At 45.2% G+C, this 26,868-nt stretch overlaps 1 protein-coding gene and 1 pseudogene across 1 annotated transcript in view; both read right to left on the bottom strand.

The window, feature by feature from the left end:
- Mamdc2 (MAM domain containing 2) overlaps positions 1–14,817 on the bottom strand; it is a 151,747-nt gene extending 136,930 nt beyond the window's left edge. The window contains exons 1-2 of the mRNA XM_055613915.1: positions 14,645–14,817; positions 14,203–14,316 (exon numbers count right to left, since the gene is read on the bottom strand). Of these exons, the coding sequence (XP_055469890.1) occupies positions 14,203–14,316; positions 14,645–14,678 (148 nt within the window). The 5' untranslated portion in view covers positions 14,679–14,817. The remainder of the gene's footprint in view (positions 1–14,202; positions 14,317–14,644) is intronic.
- On the bottom strand, positions 3,806–4,259 carry LOC129681929 (ubiquitin-conjugating enzyme E2 D3-like; annotated as a pseudogene).
- Positions 14,818–26,868: the final 12,051 nt, after the last annotated feature.

Below are 26,868 nucleotides of genomic sequence, written 5' to 3'. Positions count from 1 at the left end.
TGAGCCTCTGGATCCCTCCTGCTCACTCTCCAGCCTTTCTCAGTGAGCAAATGCCTCCAAGGTGAGGTTCTTAAATGGTTCTGAGTCTCGAACTCGGGGTGCCTTGGGCACAACTGCAGATAGCTGCACTTGTGATGGAGTGATGGAGAATACTGTCTGTTCTTTTTTATTAAATTTTCTTCAATAACCGGGCTGAGCATAATATTATGCTCAGCACAAGATGACTCGTAAAATGTGTCCAAACTTATTTAATGACAGGAACATATTCATAAGAATACAGATGGCATCCGGAAAACCAAAGTGACAAATAAAGAGGGGTTAATTAAAAATGTAAACTATGTCTGCCCTCTTTTCCTCTTTTGATAAGATTTTATTGTGAGTAGCTGTGGGAAGATAAGGAGCTGGGGAGATATCAGGAGTAACGGGGAACATTCAGAGTCACCCACTTCCAGCTCTTCCAGCTCTCTTATATGTCATTTTCATCTTCTCTCAAAAGCAGCTAAACAGCATACTCGACAGACAAGAGGGCCATTTGAGTGTGACAGAAATTAAGGTGTCATTGATAATTATTGACATGGTCTTTAATCACCATAGTCAAGAACATGGGATTTATGCTTTAAAGCTATCATAATTTCCTTCTAGGTTCAACACTCTGTAAAGCACATGCTCATGAAGTAGATAAGTTCTAGTTTATGAGCCCAAGCTCGGAGTGAATCATACTGCACGGCTGTACAGTGCCTCTCCGGCTGCATCTTCCGCATCATTTCTTTCATGCTAGTCAATATTCAGGACAGGCTAAAGGCAGGTACTATAGTTTAGGTCGACAAGCAAGATGAAAATCTGTCCTGCCCTACAGAACTCAGGATTTATCCATGTTGTCTGTGTAGCAAATATATCTTATTAACATGTGTGAAAAGGGGGGCATTTTCAGAACAAGGATGTGATTTCCAACACTCCAATCTTTAAGGGTTTGTAATAGAACACAAAGCTTTTCTATCAATAAAGTATATATTTCAAGCTTTTTTTTGTTGTTGCAGAATCAAAGCACATTTGCAAAAGAAAATCCTCTGGAATTTGACCTTAAAATATGTGTGTGTGTGTGTGTGTGTGTGTGTGTGTGTGTGTGTGTGTGTTATAATGTTACAGGAATAGAATTCTGTAGAGCGGTGGCTCTCAACCTGTGGGGCACAACCCCTGTGGAAGTCAAATGACCCTTTCACAGGGGTCACCTAATGCCATCAGAAAACACAGATACTTACATCATGATTCACAAACGTAGCAAAATAACAGTTATGAAGTAGCAACAAAAATACTTTTTATAGTTGGGAGTCACCACAACATAAGGAACTGTATTAAAGGGTTGCAGCATTAGGAGAGGTGAGAACCACATGTTCTAGAGGCTTAAGAAAAGAAAAGCTCCTGAATTGTAATTGTGAATTAGACAGGTCCAGTCCTAAAACACCGAGATGGCTTCTTGGGAAGTACTGCGTATGAAAGGCATCTCAGCATAAGCAGAGCCCCAAACAACACTTCAGCTCTCCTTGGCAGCGAGGCAGAACGGTTTCAAATAAGGCATGGAAATTTCTCTAAGCATCTTGCTAAGTTATAGATCATACCGCTTCACATCAGGACGGCTGCTCTGCGAGGAGCAGGATAAGCCCTGGCCCACCCGTGTCTGCTAGGACAGCCAGCTTGCTAGCACCCTGAGCTGAGTGTACTGTCAATGCTTTTGCAGGAAGGTGAGATGAGGCTGAAGTTCAGGAGTATCCCCTAAAACTGCCAAAGTAGGGCAGGTGGCGATGTGAAATTCCCTGGAGTTTTCTTTTTTTTTTTTTTTCTCCAAGATTACGCTGACACCTCAGAGTGAATCCTCCAAATGACCCTAAGAGCAAACCCTAATCAGTTGTGAAAAAAACCAAAACCAAAACACTGAATTCATTTCCCTGCTTCTGTTGATTCCTTCCTTCCCAAGGGCTTGTGACTCATGTGACACACAGTAGCTGTAACTGAGAAATTGCGGGCAAAATTGGGATTTGTAACCTCCCCCCGTGTTTTTTTTTTTTAAACAGGCTCTCCATGGTCTCTAGCATGGCACAAAGTCTTCCAATCTGCCCTTCCTGGTGCCACCTCTGCACATGTACAGGTGCCATCCTGTGAACTAGGGAAGGTGGTCCAGAACTCACAGAAGCTCACACTTTTGTGGCCAGAAGGGCTTGCGCCTGGCAATACTAGCTGGGTTGGCTTTGTTTTAATTTCAGTAAAATTACTCTGTTGTGAAAATCAGAGATCATGGCAATACCTGTGCTTGGCAGGCACCACTCAGTACCGGTAGCTAAATGCCACAGACACTATCTACTGTGTGGCTATGTTGTAGGGTTCCCTTCCCACTGTCCACTGGGAACTAGAATATTTTCTGTCCCTGAAATTCCCTTAGTCCCAAGTTGTCCTCTCACATCCTCTTGATTTGAACTCTTTCTGCTGAATCCTTTTTTTTGCAAGGTCAAAAGAAAACAAAACAAAACAATAACCGAATCTCTCTTCTAATATTCAAATGGTTTTGCTGGGAAATTTTCACCAAACAGCAATAGGTATCACTCAATGTGTTCTGCTTCCGTCCCTGGTATCCCACTGAAAATGCAGCTGCTGAGCACCCGTGCTCTATGAATGGTCAAGCCTAGTGGTCAAGCTGTAGGACATCCTCCCTGTGCTGTACTGGATGAGCTTGGCTGAATCCTCTCATTGGCAGAACCCCTTCGGCTTCTGTACCTTTCTCTTTCCCACTTCCCTGAATACATGCCTCATTCCTTCTTCTTCTTTCATGCCTTTATCTTCTTCCTATCTCTAGTCCTTAAGTGTGAGTGTACAGCTCCGTCCTTGGCCTCCTGTTGCTATCACCTAATGTATTCTCCTTAGGTGACTCCATCCTCTGGGATCAAGATTTTGGCTATTTGTATGCTTGGTGATTCTGTGGCCACTGTCTGTCCCAGACTGCAAATGACTTTCAGATTATTTTTACCCCATTGGTTTCTGAAACCTTCCTGAAGAAAAATAAGCCAATTATCAGGAGAGCTATTAGTTGAGCATTCATCCACTGACAACTTGCACCATTTATTCAGTGCAATATTAAGCAGTATTGGAAGATAGATTAACTATTACCTCCAAACCTCCTAATAATTTTAATGAAAATTACAAAAACGTTTTGGGACCCTATTTTGGAATACAAAGGTTGTTTAACTTCCCATTTCCATTCTCTGGAGAACAAGGGCAGGTCATTCCTTTATTGACATGCATCAAATACCACATTTTATGTTCTGCTTATACTATAACTCAATACCAGTTCTTCAGCCACATCAGTGTGAGCAGAGTATATCGTGTAAACTCAATGGAAGGCTTAAATAAGAATGGATGCTACTAAAATGCTGCTGCTTCTTTTGACGTGACAGCTGAACACTCATCTTCCTCCTCCACTCAGAGTTTCTTCATCAGTTTAGAGCACTGATGGTAAGCTTAGTATCATAACCAAGTTAGAGTGAAGACATTGGTCTCACAATACATGTACCCTAGCTTTTTTAAAAATTCCGGATCATGGGCAACTGTTCTCTGGTAAATACTTCAGAGTTCCTGAAAGCAGTTATTATCCAAAGAACCTAAGTTTTCTCAGATGACCGTGTGAGTGTACAGAGTGAATGAGTAAAAAGAAAAATTAAAGATGATGAGGTCTGATAGGGAAGCATCAAAAAATGCAAAAAAAAAATCCAGCAATTTAAAGTTCATTCCAGCTATAATGCAGTTTTTTAAGGTAGCATCACGTGGCATACTTCTGAGTCCATTCCAGAGATAGTCTGTTGTACTTATCTCTGTCTGTGTTTTAGATCTGTGAAATCTTGGCACTAGAGGATCATCTGGGTTTTGACCACATAGCAGTGAACAAACAAATGGATACATGTTACCGCAGAAATGTTAAAGCAGGAGACTGTAATCTGAGACTATCATGACAAATGCTGCCATTACTGTTAATATTTGCATAATAAATTCTTGTTGTTCATGCAACCTTAGGTGGTTTGAAGAGGTGGTCTGTGGGAAAGCAAATTGTCAGAAAGGATATTTCACTTTGTCATTAGGTCCTATAATTGTGGTCTGCCAATGAAATATATCATCCAACTGGACATGTAGAACACGGTGCTGGGGTAGGGGGCTTGGGACAAATCACTAAGTTCCTTACTAATCCATTTCAGTGCCAAAGTTTGTGATTTTTGCATTGTTCCTCACTATCTCAATGTGTATTCAAACCAAATACACAGACCAAAATTTGAATATTCTGGAGGTGAGAAAGGATTTGTCTCTTCTCACACCGACTCTGCCAGACCCAGGCACTTGACATGAAGGAGGTGCCAGAACCTCTCAGCAGGCTAACTGGAGCTGACTTAGAAGATACAATGTCCTTTCCTACCCTGAACATAATGTTCCTCTTGTGTGTGTTCCAAATCTTAGTACCACCTTCCTGAACTAGAAATCTGGGGGTCACTGCCCTTGTTATTGGCATCCAAGAACATCTAGCACTGCAAACTGAATCCCTCTTGTAGTATTTTACTCATTTCTCCCCTTTCACACACGATTCCTCCACTCTAGTTCCTCCCTGCATCTCTTCTCAGACCACTGAACAGTCCTCAGGTAGCATCCCTGTTTTAAGATCCCCCTACGTGGATAGCTATGTGGATAGCTACGTGGATCTCCCTCATAGCTACTAAACACACAGGTCTAGGTATCACATAACTCATGTCTAATGGGAAAGTCATATAAATAGTTCTAGGAACATCTTACATCTCTGCTCCCATTCAAATATATCCCTCTAGAAAGCTTATTGGTTTTGGGAGCTAACTGAGTCTCTTTAAGGAAGTTTCCTTTTGTTTTACTTAAATGTCATTTGCAGCTGCAGTCTGTGACTGTACAGAGTTCTTTCTAATCTCTTCCATGAGTTATGGATACATTGGTCTATGACTGCCACTAAGGACAGAACCCGTGTCTATGAATTCCACAAACACCTACCTATACAGTGTGTCCTCCACCTACCAAAATAGCTCCCAGTGGACACTCAAAAGCTTGCTGATAGGATAAATATTCTTTAACAGCCCTTTCCTATAGGATAGGATTCAGTCATGATACTACAGACTTCCAGCATTAAACTGCTTGATTATTCATTGTTTCATTCTTAGCCTCAGAGTCTGCCAAGTGCACTTCACTTTCTCAAGAAACAGAGAAATCTGACATTCCAGCAGATCTTACTGACTGCAGACTGTATCCTCTGGTTTCCCCAGCCGTCACCTCTCTACGTATGGACTCCCTCCATCTCTGCTTCTCTCCATCAAAATGGGTACTACTGACGTCTCACACTTGAACTCTTTAGAAACACTAATTCCAACAGCTAGTTCAAAGTCTAATAAAATCTTTGGCCAAAACTACTTCTCAGAGCCAGCAGGAGTGCTATCAAGACCACACTGTAGTTGTGTATGATGGCAGGGGGTCAAGGCATTTGCGCAGCCTTGACGAAGAGTAACCCAAGAACTGTTTGTCCACTGACATGTCCAGACAAGGCATGGGTGAGTTAATCCAGATGCCGCTTCACTGCTCCATTTGTAAATTACGATGTGAGTCTCTAAAGCCTTTGAATTCATCCGGTAGGATGAACTAGTAAACACTATCAAAAGCCACTTTCACTACAAGGAAGACTGTTGAGGGTTTTTGTTTTTCTATCTACTCTCTAAAGGACATCAGAGATTGATTAGGTTCAGGGTATTTGCTAATGCCATGTACTCTTCATTAGCCTCTGATGAGGTGAAGGAGTGGAGACTGCAATAGGAGGAACTCTAATAAGAAGAATTTACAGGATGGAAAGTGGAGAGCTCTGGGAAAAGGGAGGGGAGGAAAAATGCCTCATTCATCTGCGATAACTGGGATTTCAAAGCCCTTACAGCATTTGTGTTAGTCAGCTTTGCCGTATTACAATAAAATACTAGAGGCAACTAGTTTTACATATATATAACTTAGTTTGTACTTCCTGAAGATTCAAGACCAAGATCAGGTAGCCTTATTCATGTGACCTCTTGATGACATCATATCATGGTAGGAGGACACAAAAGAGCAAACCAGTCATATCTGAAACTGACACAGTGAGAGAAAGGACAGGCAGGATCCTCCAATCCCTTCCAAGGATATGTTCCCAGCACCTAAAGACTTCCCAGATTCCACAACACTCTCCTAATTTTATACACTAGAGTACAATCCTTTAACACTCATACCCTCCCGCTGGAGATAAATAATTAAATAATCAAACCATGATCAAGCCATGGCAGCATTTAAAGTAGGCAAGCATAGGACAAGAGAATAGAAAGCCAGGTGCAGAGAACAGGACAAACAGAGACATAGACAATAACAGTGTACGAGAGATCAATGGAAGAAAAAGGTAGAAGTGTAATTTGACACAGATCATGAGGGACTGTGCATGCCGAGCTAGGCACTTTAGGGACAGATGATAGTCATCAATGGTTTTCTAAGAAGATGCTGTCTGTTCTTCGCTATAGCTGCGGGACGGCAGTCATTCCCATGTCCAGTTCTCAGCCACAGATGGGTGGCACTCTGACGGTCAGCCTGTCAGCCAGCCAGTCAGTTTATTTAACAATGTGAAGCCTGGTCTGTTTTCTGACCAAATAAATCAAGATTCCTTGGAAAAGGAGCTGGACATGACTACTTGAAAAGAGATGTTCAGGTGCTGTCCAGCCAGTGTTGAGAGCGAATGTGTAGGTGAGATAGAGCAGGAATGGGGCATTCAGGACAGGGATTTCAGACACACAAGAGTTTCTTGCTCTTAAGTAACTTCTTCATATGTCACTAGCCATGTGTTCTTTACCATGCAACAGCATGACCTCTTTTAGTTGATAGACAGTCAAACACATCAAGACTCCACGCCAGAGTAAATACATTTTTTTTTTTTTTTGGTATACTTGATTGGGTAAGCATATGAAAAATTGAGGAAGCGTATTTGAAAACTTGACAGGTGTGGAAATCAGGCTTTTTCAACTGAATTGCCTGAGAAGAGTTCATTACCAGCTCGCTCTATTTCTTGAAATGCCCAAACCTCTATTAGCATAGCTGAATCTCACTCAAATTCTCGAACATGAAGTTTGTTGCGTAAGATAGAAATAGGACCATGCTTTGGGTAACCTAATTAAAAAAACACTGATATTGTAAGGATAAAAACTTAGGAGGTGGCTCAGTGGTTCGGAACACTGGCTGTTCTTCAGACAACCTGGGTTCGATTCCCAGCACATCCATCTGTAACTGCAGTGCCAGGGGATCTGACACTCTCTTCTGGACATGGGTTCTGGATCCACATGGTGCACAGAAAAACATGCAGACAAAACATCCATACACATGAAATTAAAATAAATAAAACTTTAAAAAAGAGACTTCCTCCCCTTCCTCCTATCTCCTTCTGCTTTTGTTGAAATATAGTCTCATTCCTGGAACTTATGCTACAGCCCAGGCGGGTTTTGAACGCTCAGTCTCTTGAATGATAGAATAAACCACCACATCCAGGAAGAGTCAGAATTTTTGTTAAATATTATATCCCAACACACAAGTTACAAATATAGTCATTGTAGGTTCAGAAACTTGAGCATGGAAAAGCAAGCATATAGTCACCATGACGGCATTCTGTGACCTTGGATGACTTCTGTAATCGAGAGAAGGAAACATCCTAAAAAATCCCCAGACATCTCTTGGGGAGAGGTCCAGGATCCAGAGAACAGCTCCCTGGTCAACAGTCTAATCTGAGGGGAGGAACTCAGCCTGGACTGTGTTCTAGAGAGAGGCTGCCCATACTGAGAGCCTCTAGCCCATAAGCTAGGCAGGCTGTCAGAAGCTTTCCAGGCTGAATTCCAAGAGGAGTGATCAGTAAGGACATCTCCTAAGCAGGCTGAAAGATGGGAAGGCCAAGGTTAGAGGCCTGTGTAAAGCTAAGGAGGGACCATCAGCACAGCTGGGAGCCTCAAGGAGGGCCAGCAGCATCATCAACAAGAACCAACTGAGGCTCAGGCCCCAGCTCTGTGAAGCAGATACATGACAAACAAGCTGGGTGGGAGGAAGAGTAAAGGGAAGAGAGCAAGTGATGAGTTATAATGAAAAAAAAATTAGAAAAAGAGCTGCTGAAAGAGACTACGGGCTGTGAGGCACACACATTATCTTCCAGGCCCACAGAAGTTAGGTGAAGCTCAGGAAGGCTTAACATAGGAGAAATGATAAGCAAGTTCACCTTCTGGCTATAATGGAAAGCAAACAACAGAGCTATAAGCAACAGACAGCTAGAGTGCCCTTCGCATCCTTCGCACCCCAGAAGCTGTCCGGGAAGAATGAGTTAGAAGAACGAATGTATAATGTGTGTAATGTTGCTGAGACACAAATCTGGTCTGCGCACCACATAGTGCAGTGCCCGTGGAGGCCGGAAGAGGGCAACAGATCTCCTGGAACTGCAGTTATAGATTGTCACGAACTGCCATGTGGGTGCTGGAAACTGAACTCACGGAGTCTGAAAATGAGACAGTGCTCTTAGCCATTGAACCATCTCTCCAGCTCCTGCATGCCTATTTTGAGGCAAAAATAACCAAGCCTTCTGTGCAGGATAGTTTTATGTTAATTTGACAGAAGCTAAAGTCATCCGAGAGGAGGGACCCTCAGCTGAGAAAATGCCTTCATAACACCAGGCTATAAGCAAGCCTGTAGAGCATTTTCCTAATTAGTGGTTGATGAGGGAGGGCACAGTCCATTGTGGGAGGTGCTATCACTAGGCTGGTTCTATATGAAAGTAGGCTGGGCCAGCAAGCTTTGAAGAGCAAGCCAGTAAGAAACACCCCTTCATGGCCTCTGTCTCAGCTCCTGCCTCTGGGTTCCTTCTTTGCTTGAGTTCCTGTCCTGACTTCCTCCAGTGATGGACTATGATTAGGAAGCATAAGCCAAATAAACCCTTCCCTCCCCAGCTTGCTTTTAGTCATGGTGTTTGGTCACAGCAGTAATAAAGACCCTAACAAAGACAACTACCCTTGAAGGAACCGTGCCTGATTCTAATACAAGCTGGCCATCTTGGCTTCTAGAAACCTTTTCAAGCTGCATTTCATAATAAGGAACTGGCATTAGAGGCAAAGAAAAAATAGCAGAACATGAAAAAAAAAAAAAGACATAGAAACATTTTCATGGTCAGATGCTAGATTCATTCATTTAACTATGTGTTGAGTTCTAAATGTGGACCAAGAGCTTTCCTACATAATGAATACTGTATTCAGGTCTTACAAATTGGATATATCTTTATATCTATCTATGTATCTATATATCTATGTATCTATCTATCTATCTACCGATATAAATATATATGCTTAAATAATATCGAATGTAGTTCTCTGTGAGTTTCATAGGCCCCAGACATTACATTTGAGAATCTGTGCTGTTCCACTTGTTAAACATACACCTGGATCTCTGATGAAGTGTTACCAACACTGTGAGGCTTGGAAGCCAGGGCTCAGTGGAAAGAGGCTGTTTACCAGCTATGCAGAGAAAAGAAATGGTATTAAGCAGGTGGGACAGGGTCTTGCCCCAGGATTGCCATGGACTTTGTTCCCAACTATGAGTATCAACCTGTCTGGGCTACAGTGTGAAAAACAGACAGCCTGTGCTGAACAACTTCTGAAGTCTAACTCTTATACCATATGTGGAGCCTAAGCAGGATTCAGGCTGCTCAGGCCTAGATCACACAGTTATGCTCAAACTAGCAGCAGGAACACCGGGATAACTTCAAAGAGCTGCATCTCATCTGATGCAGCAAGAACAGTTTAGTCAAATTTCTGCAGTCAGTATCTTTTTGAGAGGCACCTAAGGAACATTCTAGACTTGTTCTGGTTTCCAGCCTCTATTCAGCCTGGTTGTGAATGAGTGGAGCCTCTTCTGGGAAGACTCCACAAAAAAACAGTCAGCAGAGGCAATGCAAGACCAATGGGGACAGGAGCTTCCTTAGCCACTGGGCCATGTCTGGGTGGGATGTTATAACTGCCTTCCAAGTTCGGCATAGTGAAGAAAAGTGTGTTTTTTTCTTCCATAAAGTCCCTTTGGGATCCTTGCCAGACACTGGGTCCAGCTGGGTCGCAAGAAGAATCAGGCAGGATTTAACACTATTAGTAATAACTGGCACATGACTGTATGCAGAAGTGAAACTCAGATGACCAATGCGGAGTACCCCTAAAAGATGGGGAAAGAACCTGGAAGGGAGTATCAGAGAGATGCATGCCTATCATTACAGTGAGATCTTATGGCACTCTGCATGCCCCCACCCTATCCCTGGTCATGCTTTCCCAGCTTCCACGCTGTCCTTCTCTCTGAGGTACAAAAGCCACCCACCTGTTTCTTGTATTGGAAATTTTCTCTCTCCTTGGACACTATTCAGGAAACTCCAAGCAGGTCTTCCTTGTAAATGTTTTGAGCTTTCCTTTTACTTCCTCCTAACCAGAGTCATCCCCACATCCACCTCCTTCTCCCAAGTGAAAGAGTGGCACTTCTCATGCTTGGTTTTGTTCTTCTTCCCAGCACTCAGCTAATGGCTTCTTCTTAGAGAGTGAAGTTTAAGATCCTAAGCCAAAATCAAAGCCCACTCAATTGCTGATCTGAACTGTGATGAGGCCAACTGTCTGGTCTCCAAGAATCTTCAGCCAAAGGCTTCTGCTCTTACCACTGTCAGGGGGAAAACAGAAGAGACAGCCTCGATTTTTACTGAGGATTGTTGCTCAACAGGGAGCCAATAAGTCTCTGAATGAGGAATGAATAAAGATGATTTTGTTAAAGATAAATCCTCATTCAGAAAGGCAAAGAGGATGGACATCAGAAGAGGGAGAAAACAAGGAGCAGGATAGGAGCCTACCACAGAGGGCCTCTGAAAGAGTCTATCCTGCAGGGTATCAAAGCAGATGCTGAGGCTCATAGCCAAACTTTGGGCAGAGTACAGAGAATCTTATGAAAGAAGGGGGAGATAGCAAAACCTGGAGGGGACAGGAGCTCCACTAGGAGAGCAACAGAAACAAAAATTCTGAACATAGGGGTGTTTTCTGAGACTGATACTCCAACCAAGGACCATTCGTGGAGATAATCTAGAACCCCTGCACAGATGTAGCCCATGGCAGGTCAGTGTCCAAGTGGGTTCCCTAGTAATGGGAACAGGGACAGTCTCTGACATGAACTGATTGGCCTGCTCTTTGATCACCTCCCCCTCAATTGGGTGCAGCCTTACCAGGCCACTGAGGAAGACAATGCAGCCACTCATGATGAGACCTGATAGAGCAGGATCAGATGGAAGGGGAGGCGGAACTCCCCTATCAGTGGACTGGCAGGGGGATGTGGGTGGAGAAGAGGGAGAGAGGGTGGGATTGGGAGGGGAAGAGAGAGGGAGCTACAGGTGGGATACAAAGTGAATAAACTGTAATTAATAATAAAAAAATAAGACATTTTTATAGTATAAAATGGGGCTCTTATTTCCTAAGACTGAATTCAAGCCCAAGATATCAGAGCAAGTTCCAATTTGAGTTTGACATAATGTCACCTCCTTCAACAAGTAGGAAAAATTAATATATATGCATATATAAAATGACTGTGAGCCAGGTAGTCAGAAATGTGTAGAGATCTAACACTCAGATAAATCAAGAAATGGGTTTCACATAGTTTCACATAGCAAGGAAGTGATTCTGTGGCATGAGATGCTTCAGGAAATTTAGTTTTACAAAATGATTTCTGGAATTCACTCTTCACTGGGCATTGGCATTGCTCTCCTCATGCAGGTTAGCCTGCTGACCAAGGACATAGAGGAAGTGCTTTTCATGTTCAAGGACTTGTGAGTAAAGTCTGTGACCATTCATGGCTCTCTTGGTGGATGCAGCATACAGGGGTGTCTGGAATCTGTTTCAAAGAGTCTCTGCGGTAAAGAGGAGACTTTCCAATTAGCTTCCCAAATTTCAGCCTGGGACAATTTTATCATTTTAATTTCCAAATCTAGAATAAGGGGAATTCTCAGTGATCACTTCAGGGCAAGCAAGTTCAGCAGTTGGCACGCGTCTGCCTTACTGCCCTGGAGTCTGCGACTTTGATCAGCAGGATGGAAGCCTAGCTTGACTATTCTGCCCCAGAGTCCTCAGAACAGGACAAATTAATGTCTTCCAGCCAAGTTAGGGGTCCTAGCCTCCAGCCTAGAAAGCAGTGGCTACATGAAAGAAAATGGGAGAGCCACAGTGTTTCTATTCTGTGATTAAACTCTAGTCACCTATTCCTATAAGGTCTTCCTGTTTTCCCTGGTGGGGATGTAGAGACACCAGCTCAGTGCTGTGCTCCCCCCTAGCCTGGGTTCACCAGGCAGTTGCATGCTCACCCAGGTTTTTGGACTGGAGGTAGTTTTGATCTGACAGGAGGCCAAAGAGAGCACTGAGGGACTCAGACTAATGGTTGTGAGAGAGATATATCCATTTCTTTCTTTCTTTTTCTCCAGGGACACAGCAGCTTAGATAAGTGAGCTTAGAGTACAAGATTCAGGAAGCATTCACTCTTGGGTCTATGTGAGTGGCTCATTTCTATCCTGGCCTTGCTTGGGGCTAAAACATAGGTTTAGGTATAAACGTGTGTGTGTGTGTGTGTGTGTGTGTGTGTGTGTGTGTGTGTGTGCATGTCTGCATGCATGTGTGCATGTGTGTACCTTTGAGAAGCCTTGCAAACTAGAAAATAGTGCTCCCAAAGTCACTGCCATAACATAGGTAGAGCCATATTTCATGATGTTTCAAAACCAATAAGAGAATAGAGTGGGATGGTGTTCTTGAAGTCTTTTCTAAAGACACCCGCAAGGTAGGGACCCCCTCAACAAAGAGTTGATCTTTCTCATGTAAACCTAAATGAACTGCAGGTGTTAGAAACAAAGGTAATCAACGATTCAGTTCCTTCTGGTTTCTTTCCCTAGCTGAACAGTTCAATGCTGGTCGCTCAGTCAACCATGTGACTATACGATGGCTCAGATTCTCAGCCGGGCTTGGTGGCACACACATGTAATGCCAGCACTCTGAGAGGCAGAGGCAGGCAGAGCTCTGTGAGCTCAAGGACAGCCTGGTCTATCAAGCGAGTCGAAGACAGCCAAGGGTACACAGAGAAACCCTGTCTCAAAAAACCAAAAAGAAAAAAAAGAAATGAAGGCTCAGAATCTCATATGAATGCTATTACCAGCCACCTGTGGGGGTCAGGAAAGCTCATGTAGGTAAGTCTTTCAAAGAAATATGATCGGGGAGAGGTGTGGCGACAGTTTCTACATCCTAAGCAAGGGTCCTGTTCCAGGGAGCCAGGCTGGATGACTTGAGGAAAAGTGAGTTGGGAGAAAGGTCAGCTGGCTTCCTTCATGGCAGCATATCTTTTGAAGGAGTCTACTCCAAGCCCAAATAAATGGTCCACAGGATCAAGCTCCAAAATGATGGCGACAAGAGCAGAGAAAGGAAAGGAAAGGGCAGCAGCGCCTGTTATTGGAATGTTTATACTGTAATAATGGAAGTTAAGAAGACACATCAGACTCCTTTTCATGTAAGCTTTGTCACAGGGACCCAAGTGGTTCAGAGCAATGAAACAGTGACTCACTGGCCCCGGCCCAGCGGCTTCGGACACTCAGCGGTGGAGTTCACTCTTTAGTCCGATGCTGAAACAGACACTGGGCGCGAAAGGATGAATCACCGGCAAACCCGCTGTGGGGTGGACCTAAGCGTCTTAGTGTGAGGACCCTCACACCAGTGTGGAAACATTCCTGCAAGCTTCCTAAGAACTAGTTGCATTTGACTTTCTCTGCTCAGTCTTGCAAAGGGCCAGCAAAACTATCGGCCTGCAGGGGGCACATGGCTGGTGGGTGACAATCATTAGCAGAATCCCCCTTTGTCCCTTTAGGAGCGCATGCTGGGAGCCAGGTACACAACCATCCTCTTCCCCGTGGTTTCCCTGGCCTCTCCTTGCTACTGGAGGGTTGGAAGGAGGCTTCGTGACTCACTTTTCCTCCCAAAGGGAACTGATTCCAAGATAACTTTACTTCCGGGGGCTGAGGGGATGAAAGCATGAAGAAAGTTCACCTCGGGCCGTCACCCTTCCATGAAGCCTCCTTACCTTCTTCATTTAAAATCCAAGGCAGAAATTCAAACACCGAGTCAAAGCCACAAGTGCCTTCTTCAAAGGCACAGGAGCCGGCGGACAGGTCCAGGGCACTGGCAAGCTGCAAGGCTGCGGGCACAAAGGGACTTTCAGTTTGGGTTTCTGCCTGGCAACCTTACACCAGCCCTGGGGACTACCTGGTAAAAGTTGGGGAGGGGGGGCACGCCGGAAAGAGGGAGAGAAGAATGCATGGCCTTCCTCAGCACTTTCGGGACCCTCCTTCGCGCAGCTCCACGCCCACCCCCATCCCAGGCTTCACCAGGGCACGGAGCTCAGTAGCTGAAAATGATCCAGAAGAGCCGTTGGATGGCTGAGGCAACACCGAAAGCCCCACCCTGACAGCCCGAGTGGAGGCTAGTTGCCAGGACGCCTCAGGGGGTCTCCCGTCGGTTCTTACCTTGTGCTACCAGCAGGACTCCCTCTAACAGCATTGTTGCACTTCAAGCAGGAGGACCCTGCCGGGGGGGGGCTGGCTGGCTCACTAGGACGCGCGGCTCCGAGGGAAGGGAGAGAAGGGAGAGTGCGAGGAAAGGAGCTGGGAATCTGACAGAGATGCCACAGGCTGCTCAACTTCTTAGAGCCAGAGGAGCCGCAAGCCAAGGCGCCTGTGTGCAGAGCGCGCTACGCAGGGCTGCAGCACTTGGCCACTGTAGCCCAGCTGGGCTCGGGACGACCGCAGGGCTGGACAGGGAGGAGACAACTGCACGCTTGGGAAGGGCCAGCCAGCATTGGGGTGGGGGAGAGAAGAGGTCAGCACGCGGTGCCTTGGTCCAGAATTTTAAAGCTGGGGACCAGACCTCTTGCACACACTTGGAAGAGGCTGTCCCTCTGCTGGGCTGTGACCAGAGGCTCCTGCCCCGCCCATCCGCGGTGGGAAACAGCTTATTTCAGGGGACAGTCTTCCCAGCATCTATCTAGCTTGTCAATCTCTCAGGGCTGACCCTAATTTTAAACCACCTTTCCTCAGAATGGAAGGGATTGAAATTCTCTTAGGGCTTTCTAGAGGAAATTTTGGATATCGTGGGGGTGGGATAAGCTTTAATTCTCAGAGTGTTCGGAATTAATGACCCAGTGTCGCTAACCCTGGAATAGCACCCCCTGTTTTTAGCCAGAAGAATGTCTGGCATGCTTGGTTCTCAGCATTCCCTGGTCCAGTGAAAATGGGGGTGGGGGGCATTCCTCTTTTGCAAACAGCCATCCTTGTGGAAGGTCTTGTGGGGAGGGAGGGTGTCACTTCCGTGAGACCTATTTGTTAAAAGGTTGAACCTGAGTGAGTCTTCAACAAAGTTCTCACCCAGGAAATTAGTTTTTCCTGCTTCTTAATCTTCTCTGTAAGTTTGTGCGGGCAGCCCTGTGACTACAGTAGGGTTTGTTTTTAATGCCCCCAAAGAGCTCCACGCTTGAGTCCCCGCTCCAGTACTTCTGGGATGGGACTCCTCACTCTGTACATCTCTAACCAACTTCCAGCTGCGCTTGGCCTGGAGCCACATTCTGAGGGCCACTGGTCTAAAACACTCCTGTTCAGCTGTCAGCTCGGCTCCCCGCCATCAGTTTGACCTCTCGAGCCTGCTTTCTCTACCTTCCACAGCAGCTGTCTCCCGAGGTCTAGATGCCCCCTTTCCCTGACCCTTGACACTAGAGTGACTAAAGCTCTTCCTTTAACACTCCCTGCCCCCTTCCTTTTCTGACCCTTCCCCTCAGTGTTTTACCCGCTCTCTCTCTCTCACATTTAAATATAAGCGTAGGTAGGTTGAGGACTCTGGATACTATCCTAGCAGCCACGGGCTCCGCCTCCTTGTCGCCTGACCGTTTCCACGTGGATGCTTGCGAGTTCTCTAGTACTTACCAGGTCTCAGGAGAAGGGCTCATGATCTCTAACTTCCTCTTCTTCTTAGTTAACAGAGTTATTTTTCCAGCTGCCGAGGACAGAAAACCTTCAGAGCTGAGGGTCTTGTCTGACTGCCACCACAGTGCTATATCTTGCCTGTTCAGGACTGACCCCAGCGCCAGATACGAACCTGCTCCGTGTTCACACGCGGCCCCCATGGAGCGGTGCTGGTGTTTTGATTGTTGTGGGACACCACCTGGGCCTCCTGGGCCTGCTCTTTCCATTGCTTCTGCCTTGCCCACCACATTTCCTTCTACGTAGGGCTGCCAGGGCCTCCCTGCAATACGGAAAGAAAGGCCCTGCTACTCTTGCTCTAGACCCAATGATTTCCCACATCACTTGCCAAAATCCAAAATTTTCACAAGGACCTGTCCAGTCTCACCAAGCCACTTCTTACCTCCTTGTTCCTAAACCCTCAACAACTTGGGTTGCTGCTCTCCTGCCCCGCAGTGCAGCTGTGTCCTGGCAGGACTCTGCACCACCATCCCAGCTATTCAAAATGCTCTTCCCCAGAGATGGCTCGCTGCCCCGATAGGTCTCTGCCGGTGTCACTTTAGCAGGGGAAAACCCAATAATCACCTCTTTAATTTGGAAAAGTGTTCGGGATCCTTTTTTTTTTTTTTTTGAAGTTGAGACATATTTTTATGAATTTTCTCTGAGTTGGGACTCTAAGGATCAGAAACTTATTTGATGGATGCTACTTACTGTGTTTATATACATTCCCTCAGGTCGGAAGGAAGAGTGGACATTTGTTATGTGCACTATTACACATACTTGATAGAAATGATCTCATTTGGTCTCTGTAAGAGGTTGGTGTGGCTGTTATTATGGCTTAGATATGGAATGCTGCTGAAAGACTCTTGCATTAAAAGGTTGTTTTCCAACCTGGTGGTATAGAGATAATGGAAGATTAAAAGTGGCGCCTTCTGAGAGGTCCCCAGGTTGTTGGGGTGTGCTCTTAGAAGGGTGGTGAGATCCCAGCTTGTTCCTCATTCTCTCTTCAAAATCTTGGCCATAAATTCAACAGCTTTGCTTTGACACATGCTCCCTCCCCTGATTTGAGCAGAAACCTCCACCTAAAGCTGTGAGCCTAAAAAAAGCCGTCCTCTTCATAAGCTGGTCACCTCTGGTATTTGTGGTAACATCAGCAAGTTGACTAACACAACGAGCCCCTTTATAATGAATGGGGAAACTGAGGCACAAAGTCCAGTGACAGCAGGTGGAAGCGACAGGAATAGCCCAGGCAGCTCAGGAGCCTCCTTTGCCGTATGTTCCACTTTGGCTTCTTGCTCAGAGGCTCTCTGATGGATGTAAACATTCAGAGACAGACACGAGTCCATCTGAATGTCAAGACACTGTTTTCTGCTTCACCAGCTGCTGTCAATCACAAGCCACTGTCAAATAGGTGCTCCTTTGCTCAAGTACCTATAGAATATTTGAAATATTTAGAATTGCCTTAGATTTGTGTTGTGTGTCCAAAGTTGTAAGGAAGTTTAAAAAGAAAAACCTCCAAAACCCTAGGACGATAGCCAAATAGTTAAAACACAATTTAAAACTTCCAGGCCAAACCACCCATGGGCACTTAAGGAAAATGGGATCATTAGACACTAGCACAAACTCAGTGAAGTAAAATTCCCGCTGAGTGTAGAATCGCATGGCCCCTCAGCCACTGGTGTAGGTCAGCCACCTGATGTGTGGTTCAATGTGCAAGAGGTGGCCTGGGATGGATACCCATGTAAAGAAGGACAAGGCAGCAGGATCGGGCTAAAAGAGAAGTCAAGTTGGAATGCAAACTCCACAAACCCTATTCTAAAGAAACTCAGGTAAAAAGGCCTATCTGATCAACCCCATGAGAGTCTGGAGTGACCAGGCTCTGTTAGTCACTGGAGGTGGCCTTTCTTGGGAAAAGAGTGATCTTGAACAAGAGGGCTCCCAACGCTGAGGCTGACCAGAAGTAGATAGTGGGAAACTGTTTGATGAGAGTATTCCCAGTGGCTGGGATGACAGATCCTTTCGTGGAGGGTGTAAGGAGCACATCAGTGCCCACCACAGACCTGTGTACAGGAAGGAAGAGATATTGCAGAAGGTAGGCAGAGGGTTGAGGAAAGAATCCAGAGAATCTAGGAGTTCTGTGCATCAGCCTTTGCCCTTTGGTCATGACGCATGGAGCCCACACAGCTGAAGTACTGTCTTATTATTCAGAAAAGGAGGATCAGAGTCCGGGGACCCAGAACCCTATCCCTCAAGACTTAGTTTAGGTAAAGGATCAATAACATACATAAAGCTCCAGCTAAAAAAAAATAAAAATAAAAATAAAATAAAAAATAAAAAGCACTCAGATTTAAGAGCTATGGTAGGGTATATATATATATATATATATCCACAAAGAGATATGTACATCTCCTTAAGCCCGTGAATGTGACCTTATTTGGAAAGAGGCTATCTGCTTAAGTAATAAAATTAGGGCTGTTGCGATGAGATCACCCTGGGTTTCCAGATGTGACCTGAGTCAATGGTAAATCAGTGTTGTAGGAGACGGAGGAGAAGTCAGACACGTGCAGCAAATCACATAAAGATGGAAGAGGAACTGGGCTGACACAGCTCTAGGAATGTATGGAGCCTTGAAGCTGGAAGAGGTGAAAAACACGTTCCCCCCTCCTCCTCCAAGAGCCCTGAAGGAGCAAGCTTTGCAGATCTCTTGACTTTGAACTTCTAGCTCTAACACTGCAAAAGTTTTAGTCATTTGTCCCGATGGTGTGTGTGTGTGTGTGTATCTGACATAAACATATTCCAGACACCTAGTATGCCTTTGCTCATTTAATTCATGCAATATCTCTGTGAAGTGGATGTTGTTATTATAATTATTTTACAAATAAAGACAAAGCCAAGAGTGGTCAGTCGACTTGCTCAAGTTCATACTTCTAGACAATAAGCCGGATTGGATCCCAGATGTCTGGCTCTGATGGCTGTGCACCGCAGCACCTTATGAGGCCTGCTTTTTAAAAACCGGTTTCCTACAGCACATGCTGGGGAAATGACTGGCTCTCTGTGTCTGAACACATTGGCTTCTCACTGGGATTGGGCCAAGCCCACTGTTATTATTGAAGAGATGCTCCTTGCAGGAGTTCCTGTCACTGCTTGGTGTCTTCTCCCACAGCGGGAGGAAACTCAGGGAGGTGTTTACCTGGGGGAAGAAGAAAGCAAGTCAGCATTTGCACTTGCAGCACATGCCCCGTGTCGCCCCAGCACGGAAGCTGTCTGAGGCACCCACATTCCTGTCTGTGCGTGGTTTTCCCTTCCTCTCATCCCTGGGCAGTATCATGGGAAGGTGAGTTCAGCAAATGTTTCCTGAGTGCCTGATATGAACCAGGTATCATTCTAGGGGCAAGAAATCCAGGTGAATGAGGCATAGCCTCTGCCTTGGAGATAGGAGCTGGCCAATGAGAAAGTAACTTGAAAAGAATGTGTTGGTGAGGTGGAACAAAGCCGTACAGAATAATCAAGAACTCTCAGTCAAGGTTCTATTACTGTGAAGTGAAACCATGACCACCGCAACTCTTCTAAGGGAAAGTATTTAATGGGGGCTGGCTTACAGTTTCAGAGTTTGGTCCATTATCATCATAGCGGAAAGTGCAGTGACACACAGGCTGACATGCTGCTGGAGATGGAGCTCAGAGTTCTACATCTGGATCTGCAGGCAGCAGGGAGAGAGAGAGATACTGAGATCGTGCCTGGTATGGACTTTTGAAACCTCAAAGCCCACCCCCAGTGACGCACTTTCTCCAGCAAGGCCATACCTATTTCAATAAGGCTATACTTCTTAATCCTTCTCAAGTATCGCCACTCCTTGATAACTAAAGAATTCAAATAAATGAGCCTATGGGGGAGCATTTGTTTTCTAACTACTACACAAGGGGTTAGGGAAGTAACATAAATGAATGAAGAGAGCTAGTTCTAGGGAGGCAACAGGAGTCCAGGTATTCTGGGGAACTGATAAGGCCAGCTGGAAGCCACCTGATCTAGCCATTATTCAAAAGAAGATTAATATTCAGGTCTTTGTGAACAGTTCCTGGTTTTCAAATATTGTTTGATAACTTACAAAGAGAGCGGATTTTCTATTAAGTCAGAACAAAACCTGTTGGGAGCTTAGAGTTCTATTCTTAAGCTGAAGTTGGCAACACAGAGACAGGCTATGGAGACAGAGTGGGAACCTATATTGACCACCCTGCCAGAGCGTGTGGCCAGCACACATGGCCAGTCACACTCCATAGAAAAGAAAGTTGAAGCAGAGAGAGTCTTACAACATTTCCCAAAACCACATTTCTCTAAGTGACAAGAAGCCACTGGGTTGCCTCCTACCTGGCCAGTAAATGGATGGGCATAAAGGACTTTGTGAGAGCTACAGCAATCACATCTACAGTAAGCATAGTGTATCAATTGCATTATCTTGTGTTAGATTATTTTTGAAAAACATTGATATATTGTTACAGTGTATTTGATCACACTTTGAACCAGGAGATTGTGTTGTTCACTGGACAAAACTGTTTCTATCTGTGGTGGGGTTCAGCCCTCGCACACACCTTTAATCCAACAGCTTTCTGCTTGAATATTATAAGCAGGGTTAGATAAAGTCACCCATAGGTCAAGAAGGGGAGCATGCAACCAGTGGACAGGAAGTGAACATAGACAAAAACTATAAAGAGTAAGAAGTCAAGAGGATGGATAGAGAGATGCACAGGAAGTAGGAGGGAGGGACATTCAGTTTGAGGGGTTTTTAAGACAGCCTAGAGAAGGAGCTAAGGATGAAGCTGGGTGCTTTCTTTGCCTCTCTGAGCTAGCAGGCTTTCACACTGGCTCCTGAGTCTTTATTGAACAACTGAGATTTTTGTTAAAAACAACAGCATGTATTTTCTCTTCTCTCAGCACCTAGCTCTCCTCTGATAGCAAGACATCGTGTTTGGGCTTGCATCTCTCATTGTTTCTGTTTCTGTTCATCTATCCTTTTCTTCCTCCTACTCTCCTGTTCCACCTCTGCCATGTGTCACATCCAAAGGAAACTCTGTTTCCACAAATTCTGGTGGATAGACAAAAGCCGGCATTTCTCAGGAACTTGTGAAGCTGACTCCTCTGTACCAAAGGAGCCAGTGTTTCCCCTTATCACTGGAAGAAGGGACAAATGGCTTTCTGTGGTGCCTATTAGCAAACCAAAGTGCACACTGGCCTCCAAGCTCTCTCAGTATATCACAAGTTACACATTTCAGCGTCTGTGCCTGTATTCTAGCTCTTCTCACCCCCTCTCCTGCCCTAAACTTCAGCTCATGGGCTTCCCTCCTCCCAGCTTCTCATTTCTCTATATAACCCTGCTATTTTGGCTGTACACTCTCTTGCTCCTTTCTTTGCATTCTTCTTTTCTCTCTCTCCACCTCTTTCTCCTTCTCTGCTCTGCATCTGTTTCTTTCTCTCAGAGCAAGATCCAGTGTGCTGGCCATATTTAGTTTACTACTTTCTCTCTCTGTTCTGAACTCTTTCAGATACCTCCAGCTGTTCTTTCCCTTTCCCTCTTATCTACAATAAAAACCTTCACCTAACCATACCATAAAGCAGTCATGTTGTCAATTTATATAGTATATACATTTAACGATTAACATCTTTGCCACCAAGTAAAACCTTTAATTGTCAGAAATGGGTTAAATAAGCCAGGCTTGGCAGCACATGTCTTTAATCCCAGCACTTGGGAGGCAAAGACAGGTGGATCTCTCTGAGTTCAAGGCTATCCTGATCTGCGAGGAAGTTCCAGGACAGGCAGGGATACACACAGAAATACTATCTCAACACACACACACACCAAAACAAAACCCAAACAAGCAAACAAACAAAAAGAAATGGGTTAAATATAATTAAGTTATTGGCCAAAGAGGTTCTATTGCCAAGGACTATTGCCAAGGTTATTGATTGCTTTCCAGAAACTGATGGCAAGGTCCTATTGCTTAAGACAGAACTTACACATCTCATTGAACACAGAGAAGTCAAGATGGTGCCTAACTAGGGCACTCTTACTAACTAGTGTTCATGGTACTGGAAGGTACTCTTTATGCTACCAGAGGAGAAAGGCAATCGTCAACCCAGCTATAAACCCTTTGCTCTACAATGGTGGCCTGAGTGCATGATTTGCTGGTGCAGTAGTGGCACAGAACTGTGGGAGTGACTGACCACTATCTGACTGGATTTAAGACCTACTCCATGAAATGGAACCTATGACTGACACGCGTGGAGGGCCAAGAACCTGAGACCAGATAGGCAAGTGCGACTGTGGGAAGACCAAATAGTATTGTTCTGTTAATGGATGGCAATACAGTGGCTCCTAATGACATTCTGCTATGCTCATAGATCAGTGTCTCATTCAGCCATCATCAGAGAAGCTTCCCCCTGCAGTCGATGGGACTAATATAAAGACCTACAACTGGACAGTGTGCAGAGAGGGAGAGACCTTGGAATGTCTCCATCAAATTCTCCCCTCAGGGCTCAGGAGACTCTTTAGAAAAGGAGGCTGAAAGACTGTAAGAGCCAGAGGGGACAGATGATAGCAAGGGGAAATGTCTTTTAGATACACACTCACAGAGACTGTGGCAGCATGCATAGGGCCTGCGCAGGCCCAAGCCAGGTGGGATCTCAGCCCTGAGAGGGGAAAACACACATGTAACTCCCATCCCAAGCCAAGAATCTGTCTCCAATAATAACCACTTGCAAAAAAAAAAATAGTTCTCAGCTGGGCAAGGTAATCTGAGCACCGGGGAGGCAGAGGCAGTCGGATCTCTGTGAGGTCGAGGTCAGCCTGCTCTACAAAGCAAGTCCAGGACAGACAGGGCTACACAGAGAAACCGTGTCTTGAGAAAAAAAAATTAGTTCTCTCTAACAGAATCTCACTAGGCATACAAACCACACACGTAAGAGTAGGCCCCATACCCAGCAAGAGATGGCCAACACAAAGTAAACTCAATATTTCTGGAGGGTTTTTTCCCCCACTACTAGTATTTTGCTTGAATATTATGGTTTACAAGTTTGTGATTTTTATGGAGTTTTTGTATCCATCTGAGTCTCTCATTTTTTTTTTCCTTTTAAGTTCTGGTTAATTTTATTTTCCTGTTTTTTTTTTTTTCCTAAAAGAGAGAGAAAAGGTATGGAGTTAGATGGGAAGATGGTGAGGAACTAGGAGAAAATGGGGTAGGGGAAACCATGATCAGAATCTACTGTATGAAATTATTTTTAATAAAAAAATAATAAAATAAAAATAAATGGGGGCTGAAGAGATGGGGGCTCAGAGGTTAAGAGTACTGACTACCCTTGCAAGGGTCCTGAGTAGAGTTTTCAGCAACTGCATGGTGGCTCACAACCATCTGTAATGAGATCTGGTGCCCTCTTCTAACTTGTTGGCACACACGTAGGCAGAACAGTGTATATAATAATAAACAAATCTTAAAAAAAATGGCACCAGGAAAAAATTGACACATTAGAATCACAGGGAATGTGCACCTTGACTGACAAGGATTGATACATTCACTTTGGTCCAGTGTACGTTTTCATGTTTTTCCAGTAACTAGTGTGTGTGTGTGTGTGTGTGTGTGTGTGTGTGTGTGTGTGTGCCCAGAGGTCAGATCCTCTGGAGCTGGAGGTACAGGCAGGAATCAGCTGCCTAGTATGGGTGCTGGAAATTGAACTTGAATCCTCTGCAAGAACAATGCATGCTCTTATTTGCTGAGCTATCTCTCCAGCCACACACTGCACACAGACACACACACACACATATGCCAGTAACTTTTAAAATATATCTTTATATGACTTTTACAAGTGTCTGTAATTTTCCTCAGAAGCAAGAAAAGTAGTATTTAGCTCTGTTGCGTGTGTGTGTGTGTGTGTGTGTGTGTGTGTGTGTGTGTCAACAAATGCACCCAACAAGTCTCCACTCATTACACAATGTCAGGTTGAAATGAGCTGAAAACAATTCCAGGCTCCTGGCTTGTCCTGCCAGCGACCTCTGTTGCATTCCAGCAGGAGGTGCCTGCTGTGGGCTCTGCCCTGGGGCCAGTGGTGTCTCTTGTTTACTGCCCAGCACCAGCTTCCTCTCACCCCCAAAGAGCAAACATGTGCCTGGTGCAGATCTGAATCATCACTTCAGGGACCCAGCCAGTCTGCTCTTACAAATCTCCTCTTATTAAAAAACATATAATCCACGGTCCAAGCCACATTCACAGGAACTGGACCCTTGAAGTAGACTCCTCTGCTTCTCCTAGACAGAACATTTAGAGGAAACTGGTCCTTAACAGATGCTCCACACTCATCCCTCATCTCTTTTCCATCAGCTTACTCCCAATTCCAGATGGCGCCAGATGACATTCTTAACGATGACTTCAATACAACTGTTTTTTTTTTTCTTGTTTAATCTAAGTTCCTGGCTAATAGGTCAAAGTGAAAATGCTACCATTTCTATGGAATGTTTAGCAGGCCAGGCAATCCTGGGTCGCTTATAGAGGTAGAAACTCAGCAACATGAGTTGGAGGACTTGCCTATGGGCACAATACTGGAACATTAACTTCTCACCAGCTACCACCAAAGCCTCTCACCTCCAAGCCCTCCTCTCACCCCGGGCAGGCTTGAACATGAACTTTGATCCATCGCCTTCTCATCCTCCCCAGTCCTGTCTCCACTATTACACCTAGCAGAGGTTGGTAAGGTCAGCTTCACTCTGCCCCAGGGATGTGTTTACCCATAGTGCTCATGCCAAGTGCTTTCACATTGGAGCCTACTTCCTTGTCTCAGGTCTACCTGCTCCTCCCGTTTGCACATACATTTCCACGTTGGCCATGCACCCCTCCTCATTCTACTCTCCTGAGTTCTCACACACTCCGCTCCACCTGGAATCCGAATGCCTACTTTTCTGTCATTGGGTTATGGGTTGAATTGTGCTCCCGTTTACACACTCAGTTCACGTGTTGAAGACCTGACTGACCCCCAGAGTTTCAAGGTGACATTACTTGGAAGTGGGATCACTGTAATTATACTGAAGAAGGGTAGATACCTTGACCTAATATGCATGTAATTTTTTTACACAAAAAGAGATATGACCACATATATACGCAGAGAGAATGAATGTGAAGATGAAGGCAGAGACCATGATGATGGTTCCACAAACTAAGGATGCTGAAGACCAGCACTCCCAGAGCTGACAGCATCACCCCCAGAGATAGATCCTCCTTAATGCCCCTCAGGGAATCGACACTGCTGAGCCTTCATCTCCAACTTCCAGCTTCCAGCACTGCAAAGCAGTATGTGGTGAAGCCACCCAGTCTGCATTATTTTTAACAGCCTAGCAGATATCCTCATTCATTTCTCAAGACCCAATCCAAATGTATCTGCTCTCCCCCAAAGCCATGTCTCCGGCTGCTCAGGCTGCTGTAACAAAATATCATAGACAGGTTTTGGGCAAACAACAGACTAAGTTTACCTCTAATGGCTCTGGAGGCTACTGCCCAGTGAGGGCTTGTGTCTTCAGTTAGTCAGCCTCTCACTTGGCCGTCACATGTCATAAGGGACAAAGAGTCTCTCTGGGGACCTTTTATAAGGGTGTTAATCCCATCCATAAGGACTCTGGTCCCACAACCCACCCATCTCCTAAAGTTCTCTTCCTCCTAATACCGTTACCCTAGGCTGAGAATTTAGCATTTGAACTTGGCAGGGTGTCCCGTATGTGTGGGCAGCTGGGGTGGAATGGTGACACAGTCATAGCACAGCTTGCTGGAGTGCAATCACACCGTCTATGTTTCTGGTGTTTACAACAGAAGCTGAAGTTTTAAGAGCAAACCAGACCACCTTCTCTCTGTGCTCAGTAAATGCATGATGAGGCAAAGACTAAGGAATGGCATATCCTTGGTACACCCAATCTGTTTGTTTGCCAAAGCTGCAGTTCCTTGATTTGTAGAAAGAAGACTGAGCAGAGATTCCCAGAGACAGCTGTGGAGAGGAGTTAGCTTCCCAGATGTGCACTGGGCTCACAGAACCAATCCAAACAGCAGCAGTAATCTCAACTAGTTGTAAAGAGGGCGCTCGGGGATCAGAGCAGAATATGCTATAAAGCAGAGCTGAGAGGGTAACTTCAACAAGTCCGGAGCAGCAGGAGAAGGGGGCGGGGCCAGAGGAGAACTTGACCGTTAGAAGTATAGGCTTGTGTGCTAGAAGAAACAGATTATGAAGCAGTCTGGATCCTGCTGTCTGAGTCTGTCCCAGATCAGCTCTAGGGACTCCTGTCTGGGTTGTGGAGAAAGGCTGAGCAATTAGAAAAGCTGAGCACATCTCTTCCCCAAAAATGCTGCAGAATGCCGAGCCCCGTGTCGGGCCCATTAACATGGCTCTGTGGCCTGTTTTAATACCGACTGTCAGAGAGATAAGAAAAGACGAGGCAGATGGCGTCTCGTTCTCTGGCAAATCGCTACCCTGTTGGCATCTCGAGTTGCACACAGTGAGATGGGGCAGCATGGCTTCTGTCCTGCCTTCATGAGATGTTTCATGAGCATGTCCATCTTGAATGTTATCTTAAAACCCTGGGAGATAAGGTTATCTGTCACTTCTCAGGATCAAGGAAAAAGTGGAGAACCCCAAAATTTGACTGTTTGCTTGATGGTGATGGTAGTGGTGTGTGTGTGTGTGTGTGTGTGTGTGTGTGTGTGTGTGTGTGTGTGTGT

The sequence above is a fragment of the Psammomys obesus genome, unplaced genomic scaffold, assembly GCF_907164565.1.
Source record: "Psammomys obesus unplaced genomic scaffold, mPsaObe1.curated_primary_1811, whole genome shotgun sequence".
NCBI lineage: Eukaryota > Metazoa > Chordata > Mammalia > Rodentia > Muridae > Psammomys > Psammomys obesus.
Note: the sequence above shows the minus strand (reverse complement) of the source record. Positions and strands in the feature narration are given on the sequence as shown.